The 18,952-nt window shown below is 41.9% G+C and overlaps 1 protein-coding gene across 1 annotated transcript; it reads right to left on the bottom strand.

Annotated features, from left to right (window-relative positions):
- Nucleotides 1-3,101: 3,101 nt before the first annotated feature.
- LOC109750855 (cysteine endopeptidase RepA-like) lies at nt 3,102-4,274 on the bottom strand. The gene is made up of 2 exons (XM_073496456.1): nt 3,872-4,274; nt 3,102-3,520 (listed from the first exon to the last, which is right to left on the bottom strand). Exons 1-2 carry the CDS (start codon nt 4,272-4,274, stop codon nt 3,102-3,104), a joined length of 822 nt encoding a protein of 273 aa, XP_073352557.1.
- Nucleotides 4,275-18,952: the final 14,678 nt, after the last annotated feature.

The following is an 18,952-nucleotide window of genomic DNA, read 5'->3' on the forward strand; positions in this document are numbered from 1 at the left end:
CTCAACATTTGTCACTTTAGTTCTAATAAAGACATAGTCACTTCTAGTTTAGTCGTCCTTATTTCAGTCCAACGATAGAAACCTCTATTATAAATAGTATATGTGAGGCATAACTATAGATGTGTTGTGTATTTGTTTTCACTAGGTGCCCAAGCAGAAAGATCATGAACTTGTTCTGCTGCAAATATATTCCGCAGAGAAAGAGTACTTCCTAGAATCCACAGTTTGCTATGCAGCACCGCAAAGGCTACGCAAGAAAGTTCATTTTGCAAGTTTTCCAAGGAAACATCATTTAGGTGTCAGATGCGTTACCCCAACCTACCAAGAACTGGTTTTTTGTCCTTGAGCTCATCTTCTTCTGGATCCAATAGAGGAACCCAAACTTTAGAAAACCTTGCAAAGCTCTTCAAATTTCCACAAGGTGTTCTCTCAAAGTTCTACAGGCCTTAGGTACTTCATCTGAGCGTTGCTTAGTCCATCGATCTATTTATTCATTTCAATTCAGGATTAGAGAAAGGAAACCAACCACTTTGCAATGTGATAAAAGGTTAGAAGATAACCGGTTAACTATTGAAATGTGAAAAGTAAATAACCTAAGAAATATCAACCGGTTCTCCATGGGCTTTGAGAGGAATAATCTTCAGTCTTCTTTCCCCTATGTCCTTGTTTACAGAACATCTGGAGAGGGCATCAACAGGGTAATCACAATCCCCAGGCACCCTTTTTGTATGAAAAAAAAAGTCGGCCGAGACAGGCAGATGAACAACTTCGAGTATTTCCTACTCCCTCTGTCCCAGAATATAAGAACGTTTTTGACACTATGCTAGTGTTAAAAACGTTCTTATATTTTGGGACGGAGGGAGTACCTCTTAATTATAAAGCAGTGACCTTTCACGTCAGCATTAGAACCCCATTGGTAACCTAATTGCTTCAGGCATAGAAAAGACTAGTTTCTTTTTCTTACAGAGAGAGATGTGGTGCGAACGAGTAGGTTGTTTGCTTTCCTTGCACGGTGCCTCTTCACTCTCAGAGTTGACAAATGTGCCCAGCTATAAGCGGGTCTGTCTCCCATGTGAACTGTGAGCAAATGCTACAAATGGTGTCATTAGTCTGACCGGTAACTAAATCTCTGGATTTGGTGCGAGCGGCCGCCGCTGTACGTGGTGCCGTACAGGTCGCGTGCGGCCAGTCTCGTATGGTTATTAGGTGTTCGCTACCATCCACCTTAACTTGCCAATATTTTGGTCATGACTATACACTTTAGTCTTTTTTGGGATTATAGCCAATTTTTTGGCGCGCCAATGCTCTTTCAACCACTCTAGTCCAGTTTTATTGCCAATATTGGTCAAATCATGGACTAGAGAAACCTTGATAAAAATCTTGCCTAGCCAAATATTTGGCAAGGCTAGTTTGGGCTAAATTCATAGACACCCGTTGTATTTATGTTGTTGTCATTGTTTCAACTAGTTCAGGCTGGTGTATTGTCTTGTCCTTATTTAATGCAAAGTCAGCTCATTTCTTGAAGAAAATACACCACATATTCTTTGAACATTATTGCTCATGTCGCTAGTAGCATGCGTACATTGATGCTTTCTGCATGTAATCAAACCACCGAGTAGCTTGTTTTGCTCAGGTTATCCTAAAAAAAAAGTGACTTGTCCAAAATAAAAATTCAATCACCTAACCCCTAGCCATTCCCCCTTCCTTAGACTAGATCCTCGTAAGATCCTCCTTCCTTGAGCTTGACAACCCTGGGACTACATGTGCGTACCAGCTTCCCTTTAGCTATCATCTCATGTGATATTCAGAGAACCGCCGAGTCAAATCTCTCTAATAAACACACTACAACACAAAACAGACCGAATTATAAGTGAGAAAAGGTTCAGGGTAGATAAACACTATGCATCACTCAGGAACCTAGTCAAGAAAACAACATTCCTCATCGTCTAAGAAGGAAATACACATTAATTGCACATCACCTACACTACACATGCCTTGGTAAAAGGATCAAATAACATCTAGTCTAAGTAAACAGTAGTAACTAGAAACAAGCAACTAAGTTCCAGTACCACACTTCTCATCAATTTTTTGACATTTAGGACCTGATTGTTATTTAGCAAGCCTAAGTAAGCAGTTGCAATCTTCAAATTTGTCATCAATATAGATGATAACCATGACATCTAACAGAGCCTAACCATCCACAAGCCGAATCCATGACCATTAAAAGAGAGCAAATCGAGCTATAGCCTGAACATGTAGTGCCATAGGCCAGACGACAACCACAAAACACAATCACTAGATCATCGGCTCGACTACCGGAGCCGAACACAGTATCAATATGGCCGTATCTCGAAAAATGGGCCCCAAGTAAGTGGTACAGTATGACCGAGCAGACAGAGAAGAAAGAAGAGACCAATGACTCACCTATGTAAGTGGTAGCCGAGGAGGCAGTCGTGGAAGCCGAGGCCGATATTACGGGGCGTCATCAACCCTGCCGTCTTGTTGGCACACCACCGTGCATACATCACAAAGATCTAGTAGTTTTGTGATGCTCAATTCAATCAATCAAATAAACTTAAGCAAACAACACTGCAATTCCTGGCAGAGGCCATCTTGCCCCGTCTCCACCTACCCTCGCTCCGTAGTCCATACTCGGGCTCGCCGGGCACACCGCGGTTGGTCGCAGCGTTCCCTTCTCAGCCTCGGGGCTGCATCTTGCTTTCTAGCAAAATCGGCTGACGCAGCAAAAAATAATTTCACCCACATGAACAATTAATAGCAAATGCGAGAAAAAACAAATGAGCATGATATATGGTTTCACGTACAACGCACCACGTACAGTATGTTGTCTTACGGTGGAATTGACGATGATCTGTACGTTGTATTACGGTGGAATCGACGATGATACGTACTGTACGTTACAGTACACTCACACACGGTGAAGTACATCGATGCTGCTGCCTCCCAATAGGTGAGCTTACTTAATTCCGAACGTACCCATGCATGCAGATGCATGCCGTAGGTACATTCACCTCCCCATTTTCGGGTAGGTGATGTGCAGATGTAGCCGCCCTCGCCCATGTCTGCCCCCCACGAGTTCTTCACGATCCAGTACTTGACCCCTGCGTCGACGCCGTAGCCGCCGACGGTGACGGCGTGAGCGAGCGCTGTCCCGCAGGGGGCCGAGTAGACGCCAACTGCATGCCGCTGCCGACCTCCATGGCCACACCAATGGGCTGCCCGGCAACGGCGCGCTGCATTTCGGGCTCGTTCCTGGCCGGGATCACGCCGCTGCCATTGATCTGGACGACGTGGTGGGCGGACTTGGCGCGGTTGCAGGCGCCCCTCACCGCTGTGTATGGGTACTCCGCCTCCGTGGTAAGGCCGCCTTCGCGGTTGGACCCGCCGTTGTACTGGTCGCAGTCCACCATCTGCTGCTCCGAGAGCAACACCAGCTTCCCTGTCCTGATCCAGTTCAGGGTCTCAATCGTTGCAACTGTCACGAACGCCCAGCAACTGGCTGCATCCATTCATCCAGGGACAAAACAATGGTTAATCACCGTGCATGTTTCACAAATCACAAGCTAAGGTTGAACTGGGAGGTTTTTAGTTTCAGAAAATTTTCAGCATCAACCGAAATCATTGAAATTCAGTGAATTTCGGTTTGCGTTTGGCCAAAAGGCCAAAATATTAATTTGAAGTTAAATAGATATTTGATTTTCATGTGTACTACTGAAATTGCCGAAATATTTTGACCGAAAGGCAAATATTTCAAAGACTAGTGAAATTAATGAAATTCAGTGAATGCCATGGAAATCCCACCGAACGTGAAAAACATGTTGACTCAAGTTGGGGATCTATCTTTACGTACAGCATGATGAGCTTTGGGACTTGGGCGTGACGGCGCCTTTGGCCCTCCAGTCCATGCTGGGCGGAGGCGGAGCCTCCAAGGAGTTATCCTTGCCGCGAGACGACCACAAATCGGCGTCGCCACCGCCTGCAGGCATCGTGATGCCCGTATCATCACTGGCGCCATCGTAGGACGAAGCGTACCTCGCCAGGAACTCCTCCTGGGTGAGGTCGGCGAACTCATTCTCGCCGAGCTCGTAGGTGAGGTCACCGCGCCGGTTGGTGGGGTCGATGTACTCCACATTGTCGCGGTACATCTGGAAGCGCCGCAGCCTCTCCTCCATGCTCAGGTACGACCTGTTGTGAGTGGCCTGCCACTGACGGAACCTATCCATCATCAGCATGTCACCCACGTCGACCGACATCGCCGGCAAGGCGGCGAACAGGCCGCACACCAGCAAGATTACAGTGATCGCTGGCTATGCGCTGGGAGAGAAAGCCATGTCTAACGATCTACGCACACTGGCTTGCGCTCAAGCATGCATGTGTTGACGTGTTTTTATAGCACTCGCCGGTGGCGCGCGAGAACATGTCTTTCGCCGGTGTCGGGGATGAGCTCATCGGCCTGCGACGAGTGCATGCAATGCATGTTTGCAGGTGCTGGTGATGCACGTAGCTCGTAGAGGAATGGTAACGAGCCACATTTTCTCTTGGTCTCATCACGCAGCGGTGCATACATATGTGCATGTGTCTTGGCACACGAAATGGTGTTGGTTCGTTACGTTGCGTTGCCGTGCACACTAGCCAACATATGAGACAGCAATGTACCGGTTTGTCTACCACCTTAGTGCACCTTCGCCTTCCAGTTCCGTCGATGAGCACGTCGTCAGCCTGTAGTATTAATCTTTAGAGATAATAAATGTCACAGGATCTTAAGCGTAGCACTAGAACACCTAATGTACATATGACAATGAGATTTGAGATTTCTTACCGGTATTGAGCGTAGCCTTGTTTCTGCTCGATGCAACCTTTGTGTAGCTCATGGTTACACCTTGCGTTACGTCTTTGGCAGCGGTAGCGCCGCCCGCACTCACCTTGCGGTAGTGATAGCTGGCAGTGGAGATGGTCTTCGCCTCTCTTAGCACCACATAGGATCGACAATTAGAGGGTACCCCACGTCTACCGTATAGAAACGTTGGATTAGCGAATTAACCTGTGGTTGGATGGTTAAAGGGACTGTGGTATCCCAAGCCCATCAGGATTCAAATCCTGTTGCTCGCATTTATTTCTGAATTTATTTCAGGATTTCTGGCGACACGCATTCAGTGGGAGGAGACGTTTCCGTTAACTACGAGGCGCCTACGGTGACTTCGTAAATCTCAAGATGATATGCCGGCTCAGTCTTTCGAAAGTGCTCATAGGGATAGGGTGTGCGTGTGTGCGTTCATAGGGGTGAGTGTATGCGCGTGTATATGAGCGCTTGTGTCTGTACTAATGTTAAAAAAATCGTTGGATTAAACCGATGGGGTCCTTCTCCTTTTATATTAGGTGTCTAAGAGTTGGGACCAAAACTAAAACTGTTGGTTGGCACCTCCGATCACACAGTGTGTCCATACATGGGGTGTGGTGGGCCACATCCCATTGACTTTCTCTTGATTGTTATCCAAGATCAAAATCCAACATTCCCCCCTTGGTCGAAAGGTTAACAAACATCATAATCCCACTCGCAATAAAATAACACACCTAGGTAAAGTGTTACAATGACCAATGAAATGCCACTGAACCTCGGTGCCTATAGTACATCAGGCTATCTCGAAATGGGAAACATACCTTGGGAGTTGGTTTATCCACAGGTCCAGATTTCCAGAATCAAAAGGTTTCCAAACCTATGTTGGCAAAATAACCATAAAAACTGGTAGTAAGTCTTCAACAAGAGGAACCGCAAAACTTATATAAACTAGAATGATACTCTAGCGCAGGTGCTCAGTTCATTCCCGCCGAATATTTCTTCCAGACAGGATTTGATTGACCCCGGTTTTATGTCATGGCAACATGTGTTATCCCATTTGGAGTCGATTAACCTGACACAAGGACAGCACGCGTTTCGCTGGAACCTCACTACATCTGGGCCTTCACAGTCGACTCTATGTATCGTATGCTCACGCATTCAGAGGTCCCAGAGGATAATAACAAGAAAATTTGGATGTCGAAGATTTCACTATAAGTTAAAATCTTTATGTGGTATCTTCGACGGGGAGTTGTGCTAACCAAAGACAATTTCGCCCCTCACAATTGGCACGGAAGTAAGAAGTGTAGTTTTTGTACTCTGACGAGATAATCAAACACCTCTTTTTTCAATGCAAGTTTGCGCATTCTACGTGGCCAGTCATTAAAATAGCATCTAATTTGTATCCGCCACAAGTGTTGCCAATATTTTTAGTCATTGGTTGGACGAAATTTTAAATAGGTTCAAAACACTAATTCGGGTGGGAGCATATGTCTTATAATGTGCGCTCTGGCTATGTAGAAATGATTTGGTTTTCGAGGGCAGAAAGACCTCTCCTTTGCAGGTTATTTTCCACTGTACGCACTCGCTACGTACGTGGTCTACGCTACACCGAACAGAGTATCAACTGTTGTTCAAGACGGTGTGTACGTGGTTGGAGTTGGTGGCCAGGGAGGTCTTCACCCAGCATGGGTGGCAGCATAATCTCCGGATTGGTGCACCACCTCCTTCTACATAGGCATAGTGTCGGTCCTATATGATCCTACTGTTGCTGATATGTCGCCTTTTTTATCTTCTTTCAGTTTGTTTTGTTTGGCTATGTGCATCTTAGTTATGCAGAGGTCGGGCATTGCTCATCATACTTTGTATCCGCTTGATGCTACATTTTGAGTCAATAAAAATGCCCTTTATCAAAAAAAAATTCTTTGATCCTCGACTCTATATATGTTTCACAACATGGAACTTACTGTCAACGGTTTTGGCTACACATAATGACTTGTTGTTGTTCACATAGATGATTGTGTGATCATAATCACAGTGAGTGGTTTAGAGTTGTTGTCTATCACAATTAACTTCTGGCATAATATTCTTTCGACATATAACCTGCTCGGTAGCCTCTAACATGCCAAAAATAGTTTGCGTCGTGGATGACGTTGTGGTTGTCCTTTAGGAGCTTTTCCACGATAAAGCTTCTTGTGTGAGTGTGTGGATGTAACTTGACGTGGAACTCTTATTATCCACACAGACACCAAAACAATGTCTGAGAACCCACAATTACGAGGTTACCAAACTCATAATAAATGAGCATGTAATATTCATCGCTTTGTATATACTGCAAACCTTGACGACGCTTTCGAGTGGTCCGGTTCTGATTAAACACAATTTTGCCAAGTATATCCCGATCGTAAATGATAGGGTGCGTTCATGCTTAATATGTAAGGTGCTTTTGACAGATGAAATATAAGGAACCAACATTATCTGATTAGTTTATAATTGGTTTCTTGGACACCCAAATGTCCAACTTTATCACCCTTAAGTTTAGGAGCAGGTGAGACACAGTACTTGTGCATCCTGTATGTCTTTCATCATATGTCCACGTATGTAATCATAATAAGACTTATGCTCCTTTTGGGACCTATGTATCGATGAATCTCCATACGATTAATGCGCGAGACAACACCAAGATCCTATGAACTCCAAACTCATGGTTTAGCGAGTGAGCTTTCATCTACATGAGGCAGTGAACTTACACCCCCGGATATACATGTCTTATATATAAAAAATAACTTCCTCAGACAACATGCCTTATGTTATTTTATTCTATTTCATGATAAAACCTTTTGGTTGAGAAAGATAAACATTCTTAATTAAGTCAACATAAGCGCATGTCATGATGGTAACACAAACATCTTGACAATTCCTTAGTCCAGACAAGAGGAAATATGTCATACGACAAATCTCAATCATTTTAACCTTTCAAGATTTCCCTCGGAGTCACGTTTGGATTTGTGAACCATTTTTAGCCTACCATATTTAACCCACTGAGGAAACTATATAAAGTTTCATACACCGTAAGAGCTTATAGCCTTCTTCCCACATGACAACAAGCCAATAAGATGAACATTCACACACATTATTTATCATAGGGAAATGATGAGGGTGAATACTAGCCTACCATATTTGTTGAATATTTTCCAATAATTGTTCAAAAAAATTCAAATGTTTTTGACGGGTTTTTGTAATATATATGTATATACACAATATTTTAAAGTATAAACAAAAGTATAAAAATAGAAGTAAAAAAGAAAACATATAACTAAAAAACAGGAAAAAGAGGCTCCCGCGCTCGTGGGCCAGCCCAGCTCCCTCGCCCCTTCAGCGAGTCTGAAGCCAGACTAGCTGAAGGCGAGATATAGCCCCCCCCCCCCCCCCCCCCCCCAAGAGGAGCTCTCAGAGGGAAAAGCTGTCTGAGTCAGGATCGATCATCAATCGCGAATGATGGCTGGGCTTGATTCGGATTGATCCTAGTCTGACTTGGCTTGTCTGGGCTTGGTTCAATCGATTGCAAGGATGATGGCTGGTTTGTCTGGGCTTGTCCGATTGATCGCTAGGCTATTCGATCAATCTGGTAGACAAAAACTGAGATCGACCACTCCCAAAAAAATTGAGATCGACCACTCCCAAAAAACCGAGATCGACCAGACTACTAATACCTAGTTATTTGGGGCCCCTAAATGTTTGGGGGCCGTGTGCGGTCCCTCACCCTTGCCACCTTCATCGACGGGCCTGATGATAGACAAAGAGGAAAACAACTAAACTTAACATGATTGCTAGCGAAGAACCCTTTAATTAACCATGGCACGGTAATATATAGGAATCCTAAACACTAGCATTTCATGGGCACCCCAATCAAACCCACATAGGCTAAATGCCAGTCGCCTGAAAAGTAAATTAGGTTAGTAGTTTTTTTTCATTTTTGTTCGGACAGTTTTGTTTGCACTATTCAGGCCCAACCGAGCTAATTAGCAAGCGAGGGACTTGTGTGCTGGCAGGCCTAGCAAGCTTGGCATGCATAAGGCCCCAAATCTATGATGAACCAGGTCCAGCCTCACGTTATTGCTTTTTACTCTTTAACAACTCTTTAGTTGCTCGTTTAATTGTTCAGTTTTGCTATTGGATAAACACTTGATTTCTTTTTAGTCAGTCAACTTTTTGTTTTTCATGTGTGCATGCTTATGTTTTTGTTTTGTTTTTAGCACTATAGCTATACATCAAGCAACTGATTTTTTATTGCTGGTCAGTCAAATATGTGGTTGTTGATTCGTGGTGCGTTGTGATACGTGTGTGGGAGGTTATCATGTACTCTCTTCGTCCCATAATATAAGATCTTATTACATCAAGTATACTCATATATGGGATATTATGGGACAGAGGGAGTATTTGACTGACGATGTTATTGTTTCAAACGACTTTTTTCCTTTCCTTGCTGAGTGCATACAGACATGAATGAAACGATTGCCAATTTATGTGTGTGAGCATGCGTGGGCTTGTACACACTTCTTTTATCCTTGTATATGTGTGTGTGTGTGCACTTCTTTTTATCCTTGTGTATACTTTTTCTATTATGTAAATTTTAGTATGCATATTCTTTGCATATAAGAAAAAGTGTAATTTAAGTGCAAAGTTGTGTGCAAGATTACTTGTTCAAAAAATAATTTTCTTCCTTCTTAAAAGGTAATAACAATGGGACTAAATGATTTTTCTTAGAAAAAAATCAAAGTTTGATATTGTTTTATTTTTACTTATTACATTTCTTTTTCAAGGGCAATACCAATACCACCAATTCATTCCTTCTTGGACAACTTCTTTTTTGCAAAAGTTTCACTATAATATGTTTACTCTTGCATATTATACAAAAGTGCAATTTATGTGTGAATTATGTGCAAAACTTGTTATTATTTGTTGTATTTTATTTTCCTTATTCTTAGAGGGGAATACATATGTCACTAATTCATTCTTCAAGAGAAAATGTCATTTTTTTCTATGTGTAAGTATGCACACAAGTACTATATAATATGTGTGTAAATTATACACTAGTAGAAAACAGGGCTTTGGTTCGGCCAGAAAAGAGCATTAATCCCGGTTGCATTACGAACCGGGACTAATGTGAGCATTAGTCCCGGTTCGAGCGGCTAGGGCACCGTACAGGCATTAGTCTTGGTTCAAATGGGACCTTTAGTCCCGGTTGGTGCCACGAACCGGGACTAAAGGGTGCGATGCCCATTAGTACCGGTTCGTGGCACCAACCGGTACTAAAGGTTAGACCTTTAGTCCCGGTTCGAGCCACCAACCGGTACTAATGGGGTTTGAGGCATTAGTACCGGTTCATGGCACGAACCGGTACTAAAGGTCCCATTTTCAAACTCCCCCCCCCTGTGGATCGCCTTTTCAGTTTTGTAAAAAGCAAAAGAAAATGATAAAAACTTCAAAAATTAAAATCCTTCCAGATGTAGTTATGTTACTACATGTACTAGTTAGGAAAATTTAAAAACTTAAATTTGGACATGTTTTGCAAAAAGTGTAGGGAAAATGTAAAACGGCTATAACTTTTGCATACGATGTCAGAAAAAAATGTATAATATATCAAAATGTTCAGCACGAAAATCCGCATCCAATTTTGACCGCCTACGGCCTGTTTGCAAATTTTTAGAATTCTCAAATTCTAAAAGGAAAAAAAGTTATGCTCAAATTTCAGTTTTTTTGAATTTTTGTTAAATCTGGTCAAACTATGGTCAAACTACTTATTCAAGAAGTATTAGTGTTACTAAATAATTATTTAAGAATATTAGTGTTACTAAATAATTATTTCAGTTTTTTTGAATTTTGGTCAAATCTGGTCAAACTGTGGTCAAACAATGGTCAAACTAATTATTCAAGAAATATTAGTGTTACTAAATAATTATTTCAGTTTTTTTGAATTTTGGTCAAATCTGGTCAAACTGTGGTCAAACTACTTATTCAAGAAATATTAGTGTTACTAAATAATTATTGTTTTTTAAACAATAGTTTCAAACTCAAACAGTGAAATGTATGACTTCATGCTCAAGCTAAATTCCTGAGGGTTAATAGGATTGACATCTTACTATTGTCAGGAAAACAACAAGTGCAGACTTGGAAACGAGGGAGAATAGAACCCGGAAGTTAAGCGTGCTCAGGCTGGAATAGTGAGAGGATGGGTGACCGTCCGGGAAGTTAGATGATTTGGAATGATGAGGGGGTGATTAGAGATTAGAGGTTAAAATAATTCAGAAATTTGAAAATCAAAAAAAAATTCAAAAAAAATCATAAAATTTCCTTTAGTATCGGTTGGTGTTACCAACCGGGACTAAAGGTGGACCTCCAGGCAGCGGCCACGTGGAGGGCCTTTAGTCCCGGTTCGTGTAACACCGGGATTAAAGGGGGAGGCTTTAGTAATGACCCTTTAGTCCCGGTTCCAGAACCGGGACTAAAGGCCCTTATGAACCGGGACTAAAGGCCCTTTTTCTACTAGTGATACTAGGGCATCACTAAATCATCTATTCTCAGCACTGTGTTGATATTGTTTTAGTTTTTATATCATTTTCATTCTTCTTTAAGGGTAATATCAATGACACTAATTTATTCATTTTTAGAAAACTCTTTTATTTGTTTAAAATCTACTATTATATTATTGTTGTTGTATATTATAAATAAGACAATTTATGTGTCAATTTTGTGCAATTTTTTCATTATTTAGTTTTATTTTTTATTATCTTCTTATTTAGGGGTAATTTCAATGACATTTATTCACTCTTCTCCGAGAAAACTACATTATTTTAATTTTTTAGTATTTATATCATTTTATTTACTTTTTAATGGTAATACCAATGCCACTAATTCGTTCCTTCTTAGATTTTTTTCTTAAAGGGTAATGCCAATGCCTCTAATTCGTTCTTCCTTAGAAAACTTAATTATTTTGATTTTGTCTAAATTTTTATTTCTTTTTCTTTCTTATTAGATGGTGATACCTATGCCACCAATTCATTCTTACTTATAAAAATTCATTGTTTTGATTTTTTAGTTTTATTTCATTTTCTTTCTTCTTAAAGCCTAATACCAATGCCACTAATTAATTTCTCCCCTATAAAATTTCATTGTTTTGATTTTGTTTTAGCGTTTATTTTATTTTCTTTCTTCTTTAAAGGGAATACCAATGTCACTAATTCCTTCCTCTTAAGAAACTTCTTTTCTTCTTAGAATCCACTATTTATATGATTATTCTTGCATATTATAAAAAGCGCAATTTCTTTATAAATTGTTTGTTAATTTTGTCACCATTTGTTTTCATTTTATTTCTTCTTGAAAGGCCAATATCAACGCTGCTAATTCATTCTACCTTATAATTGGTAAGGGTAGGTGTTGGCTACCATCCACCTTAACTTGCCAATATTTTTGTCATGATTATACACTTTAGTCTTTTTTCGGGATTATAGCCAATTTTTGGGCACGCCAATGCTCCTTCAACCACTCTAGTTCAATTTTACTGCCAATATTGGTCAAATCATAGACTATAGAAACGTTGATAAAAATCTTGCCTAGCCAAATATTTGGCAAGGCTAGTTGGGCTAAATTCATATACACCCGTTGTATTTATGTTGTCGTCATTGTTTCAACTAGTTCAGTCTGGTGTATTGTCTTGTCCTTCTTTAATGCAAAGTCATCTCGTTTCTTGAAGAAAATAGACCACATATTCTGTGAACATTATTGCTGACGTCGCTAGTAGCATGCGTACATTGATGCTTTCTGCATGTAATCAAACCACCGAGTAGCTTGTTTTGCTTAGGTTATACTAAAAAAGTGACTTGTCCAAAATAAAAATTCAATCACCTGACCACTAGCCATTACAAATCAAACCAGAGCATGGTCTATAGCCTGATGGCAAGTACACACAGCAACCATAGCTCAAAGGTTAGGTCTCAGAGCACAGTAGGGAGGGGAAACAGAGGGCTTACCTATTGGAGTTGTAGCCGGTGCTGCATCACATAACAAAAGCTGGAGGCAGGGCCAAACTCATGTCGTTGCATACTCCGGCAACCCTAAACTCCCTAGGTTTCTGTCTAGTATTTGTGAAGCAGAAAAGCTAGAAGTTCAAACGGCATGGAATACTATGCAACAATACAACAAGCTCAAGATCATTAACAAGAACAATGGGTCAAAATTTGAAGCTTAAGAATAACGAGGACCTTACCAGGTCATCGCAGTCTCCCCCTTCCTTGAGCTTGACAACCCAGGAACTACACGTGCGTATCAGCTTCCCTTTAGCTATCATCTCATGTGATATTCAAAGAACCGCCGAGTTAGATCTCTCTAATAAATGGACCACAACACAAAACAAACCAAATTATAAGTGAGAAAAGTTTCACGGTAGATAAACACTATGCATCACTCAGGAACCTAGTCAAGAAAAAAACATTCCTCATCATCTAAGAATGAAATACACGTAATTGCACATCACCTACACTACACATGCCTTGGTAAAAGGATCAAATAACATGTAGTCTAAGTAAACAGTAGCAACTAGAAACAAGCAACTAACTTCCAGTACCACACTTCTCATCTAATTTTTGACATTGAGGACCTGATTGTTATTTAGCAAGCCTAAGTAAGCAGTTGCAATCTTCAAATTGTCATCATCTTATATCTTGTATTTACTAATTGGAGGCACCACGTTAATCCTTAAAGTAATGGAATTTTGACCATTTGATTAATATATAATCTATATGTAGCCATTGGATGAATGGAAAGACATAATGTCCTATACTACAAACGTACATGAGTCTTCCTCCCTTGGGTCTCTCTACTTTTCCTAAAAAAGGGAAGTATTTCTTTACAACAATGTACATGAGTCTTCCTCCCTTAGGTCTCTCTACATTTTCTAGAAAAAAAGGAAATATTTCTTTAAAATAACAGAAATCTGCGCGACTTCTTTTAGATTTGACGTATGCTCTCTGTTTTCCCTTAAAAAAAAACTCCTAGATTTCCTCCTACAATTGACGTATGCAAGTGCTCCTCCTAGATTTCCTCCTAGAATTAACGTACACGAGTGCTCCTCCCCTTCAACCCTCTCTATTTTCCTGGAACCTCGGATTTGAAAACAAAAATTGACAACCTACATCCGATTGAATCTGGCTCCCCATGGCCTCTCTTTTGCATCACATAGATTTTTTTGGCTCCGAAGCTCCATACCAGACAACACCAATGGCTGAAGTTTGCATCATATCCATGTCAGATTTGCCCAACCATAGCTTTGGCCGGAACCCAATACTCGGCACCAAAACAAGTTTCACTGATTTTATTGCTGCTCTCGCCGTCACCGGGTGCCTACCATATCCGCCTATACGATATTGGTAGCCTATGCTGATCGCCTTCCTCCCTTGCTCAGCATGCATGTTTTTTATTGCAGCCAGATTTTCGCAGGGTTTTCACATAATTTGTTGACCGGAGTCAATCCACCATAATCAAGTACTGCATCGCCCTCTATCCCTCAGGTTTGTCTTCTTCCAAACTTATTCCAAACATAATCCCATGTGTTTTTCAACTTGACACTGCATGTATCAAATTAGAAGATAGAAAATGCGGATAACCCTGAATAGGATGCAGTGCGTATCCACATAATGTCTACGTCCATATTTAGCTAGAAGATGAATCCATCAGAGTATCGCGCTGCAGCCCATTGCTTTTTCATGTCACTATATTAAGAAGGAGAAGCCATAGCATGTAATGCATATCAGCCGGCTACTAATAAGCTCCATCATATCCAAGCTGTGCATGGCTTCTTCCTAGCATGTGGCCAAGAAACGGCAGGAGTCACCAGCCCATCGAGCATTGATGTATGTATTGAAGTTCATCTATGTGTGTCGTTTCTTTTTTTCTCATGCCAATGAAAATCCCATGGTCTGTTTCTTCTTTTTTCTTAGATTATGAACCTCACATGTTCTATTCCATGTGGACGCAACTGATGTTTCTTTTTCACAGAAAGCACCATATTAGAGCATCCACATATGCATGTTCGAATACAAGGCTGTACTCGCCTTACCTGTCTCTCCCTGAGCTCCATCTCATCCCTGACATAATTGATCACAAAACATAACTTAGATGCTTCTAGTGAATTCTACATTGTAACAAAGCCATGTAGAAAATTCCCTGAAAAAAAGGTCATCTGGAAAATATCCTGATTATGACTTCTGTAGTAATTAAATCCACATTAAGCAAACTGAGAAAACACTATAATTTATGTAAATTATTAAGTCTGATCGAGAATATCACACCATGAAGAGAAAACATTCAAGTACTAGGAACCAATCATTTCAAACTGTATAACCTTCAGCAAGCGGCGACCGCCTTTAGGTCTGTGCAGGTAAGCTAAGCGCTCACCTCTCCCTACTAGAGTGCTAAATCATGTCATGTCTACAGAAGTACTTTGCATATTACCGACCATGTGTTACTTATATCTGATAAAGTAAAGATACTTGGAAGTTTGAAGTTCAGGACAACCATTTTGGGCGCAGCAGTTTCAAAGTAATTATCATCACACAGTCTGAAACATTGCTATGCACAGGCTCATCCCTTAATTTTAGAACACATTATTCAGTACGTAGACCTGATATGGCAAGGATAGTCTTATTTGTAGACCCTCACATATACCTCTGTTTGGTTGCATATCTGAAGGCAAAGGCTCTTTGTCTTCATGAGAATATGAAAAGTGAAAGATTGAGCTTTCACATGCTCACGTGCTTTGCTTATATTAAATTCCAGATTATTTGTTTTCTTAGATGATTCCTTTGGATGGCGCACATGGGTAAATATATGAATTTTGTAGAACATGACGTAGTGCACATGATTGTTTTTCAGTAATAATTGTTTACAGAGCAAAACAAAATAATGCTACAGAAGACCAGAACCCAGTACCATAGACATTTATTAAGAAAAACAAGATGGTTGTAAATTGGACAGAATAAATAACGAAATGCTTATATTACATGAAAACATTTCAAAGTATGTCCACGCAACATAAGTGTGTTGTTACCGAATCTGATTATTTTCTTTTATGTATCTGCAGACTATGGTTGTTAAGTATTAAAATGATGTCCATGGTTGTTTTGATATGTTTTTGGATACAACGAGGCTTAAGCATAAAAAGTTATTTATTAACAAGAACTCCATAACAAGAAATAATATAAGAAATTTTAATTAAATGAAATTATTCTGAGTTTTCTTATATTGTCTTTCAATATGAAGACATTTGGGTTATATTTCAGAACACTTGCACAAGTTGGCGCTTTAGTCTACTCTGATGTTCATTTTTGCAAGAAATCTCTGTATCCTAAATGATTTTTTTGAGAGATTATTGCCAAGTAAACATATCCATCATGCATGTTTCTTTCACGAACAAGGGTTTACCTATTGTATTGTTCTGAAAACTAGCCCGTGCAGATGCACGGGTTGATGACTAGTAGATGATAACCATGACATCTAACAGAGCCTAACCATCCACAAGCCGAATCCATGATCATTAAAAGAGAGCAAATCAATCTATAGCATTAACATGTAGTGCCATACGCCAGACAACCACCACAAAACACAAGCACTAGATCATCGGCTCGATGGCCGGAGCGGAGCACGGTATCAGTATGGCCATAGCTCGAAGAATGGGTCCCAAGTAAGTGGTGCAGTATGACCAAGCAGACAGGGAAGAAAGAAGAGACCAATGCTCACGAGTGAATTGCAAAAAACCACCACATTGAAGCCTAGGTTTGCAGAAAACATTCTTCTACGAATTTGAACCAGAAAGCACTGACTTTGAGCCTAATCTTTTGCAAAAAACACTAATTGATTGCTTGTAACATTTTGATGACGATTATGACATGTGGGTCCCATACTTGGTGACTTGGCGTAATGATTCACAATATATGACGTTAGACTGGTCTTTTTTGGAAAAAAAACCTCCATCCAAAAACCGAATATCCCTCCCCTCCCCTGATCCAGATCGGATCTGCTCGTTCCCGCACGTCGTCGCCCTTCCATCCTCCTGCCATTTGACGTCGTCGTCGACGGTGTTCGCCCCGCCAACTGCTAATCCTGATCCTGGGACGCGTCGCTCGCCACCGAGGTCCTGCACGTGTCACTCCGCCTCCTCTCATTGGTGGACCAGCGGCCTCCTAAACGGCTGCTCTGGACGCGAAGGGAGCGGGATTGGTAGTGTCGGCTGCATGCGGATGGGCGGCATGGCGAGAGGACCTCGGGGATGTCCATCACGGAGGCACCTACGGGAGAAGAGCTCAGGGTGGGAAGAGGGGATATGAGAGAAGGAGCGGAGGAGAAGGTCAGGTGGCATGGCGGTGCGGGGCACGGCCGACGTCGTCGTGCGCTGGCAGAACGGTTTGCAGACCTGTGCCGAAGTTCACAGACGCCGCCCCTCCGTCCGCCTCGTCCGTTCGAGGGGTGCCGAGCTCTGCCATGGCCATGCCACTGGTAAGCAAGGAGAGCTCCTCCACGACCACGACCTGAGTACTGTCTCCGCCACCGGCCATCTTGCTCGCACTGGAGTCGCGGTCCTCGCGCGATGAGTGCCCGCGGGGAGCGCTTGCAGGGCCAGCAGGGAGCGCGTGCGGGGGCGGTCGGCATTCGGGTGCCTCACCGGCGAGATGCGAGCTGGGAGGCTGATTGTGTTTTTCTATTATGAATGAAGGGTGTCTATGCAAAATATCAGGGACTGTTTTGTAAATTTAGAACTACCACCTTCTAACGCCATCTGTACTGAACCGTTATGCCACATCAGCAAATATGGGACCCACCAATCGTAATTGTGCTGAAAACAACCTAAGATGTCGATCAGTGCTTTATGCAAAAGATTAAGTTCAGAATCAGTGCTTTCTGGCAGAAATTCGTAGAAGAGTGTTTTCTGCAAATCTAGGCTTCAATGTGGTGGTTTTCCGCAATTCACTGAATGACTCACCTAGATAAGTGATAGCCGAGGAGGCAATCATGGAAGCCGAGGCTGAAATTACGGGGCGTCATTTTTTTTCAAGCACACGCAAGAGAATTGTGTGCTTTTTATATTAAGGAGAAGGAAGAAATTTACAAGATATTATAGCAGCGCTGATAAAACAGCACAATCCACAGATAGAAAGCTACTAAGCCCTAAGTCACTCCTCTCGATTGCCCACCTAGCTTGGCTCTAATCCACATTTGAAATTCCTCTTGGATATGCCGAATCACCACATGAGGCATGGTAGCAACTTTATCAAACACACGTTTATTACGCTCAAGCGAGATGAAGCGTAGCACAAGGCATATACCATGGTGTTGATTCTCCTGCGGCTTCCACTGGGAGCTGCATTGCTTAATTACGGGGCGTCATCAACCCCGCCGTCTTGTTGGCACACCACCGTGCATACATCACAAAGATCTAGTAGTTTTGTGATGCTCAATTCAAACAAATAAACTTAAGCAAACAACATTGCAATTCCTGTCAGAGGCCATCTTGCCTCGTCTCCACCTACCCTCGCTCCATAGTCCATAGTCCATACTCGGGCTCGCCGGGGACACCCCGTTTGGTCGCAGCGTGCCCTTCTCAGCCTCGGGGCTGCATCTTCTTTCTTGCAAAATCGGCTGACGCAGCGAAAAACAATTTCACCCACATGTACAATTAGTAGCAAATGCGAAAAAAAATGAGCATGATATATGGTTTCACGTGCAATGCACCACGTACAGTATGTTGTATTACGGTGGAATTGACGATGATCTGTACGTTGTATTACGGTGGAATCGACGATGATACGTACTGTACGTTACCATACACTTACACACGGTGAAGTACATCAATGCTGCTGCCTCCCACTAGGTGAGCTTACTTAATTCCGAGCGTACGCATGCATCCAGATGCATGCCGTAGGTACATTCACCTCGCCATTTTTGGGTAGGCGACGTCGAGTGCGATGCCGCAGAGCCCCGGGCCACCGACATCGCGGCGCATGCAGATGTAACCGCCCTCGCCCCATGTTTGCCCCCACGAGTTCT

The sequence above is a fragment of the Aegilops tauschii genome, chromosome 1, assembly GCF_002575655.3.
Source record: "Aegilops tauschii subsp. strangulata cultivar AL8/78 chromosome 1, Aet v6.0, whole genome shotgun sequence".
Lineage (NCBI taxonomy): Eukaryota > Viridiplantae > Streptophyta > Magnoliopsida > Poales > Poaceae > Aegilops > Aegilops tauschii.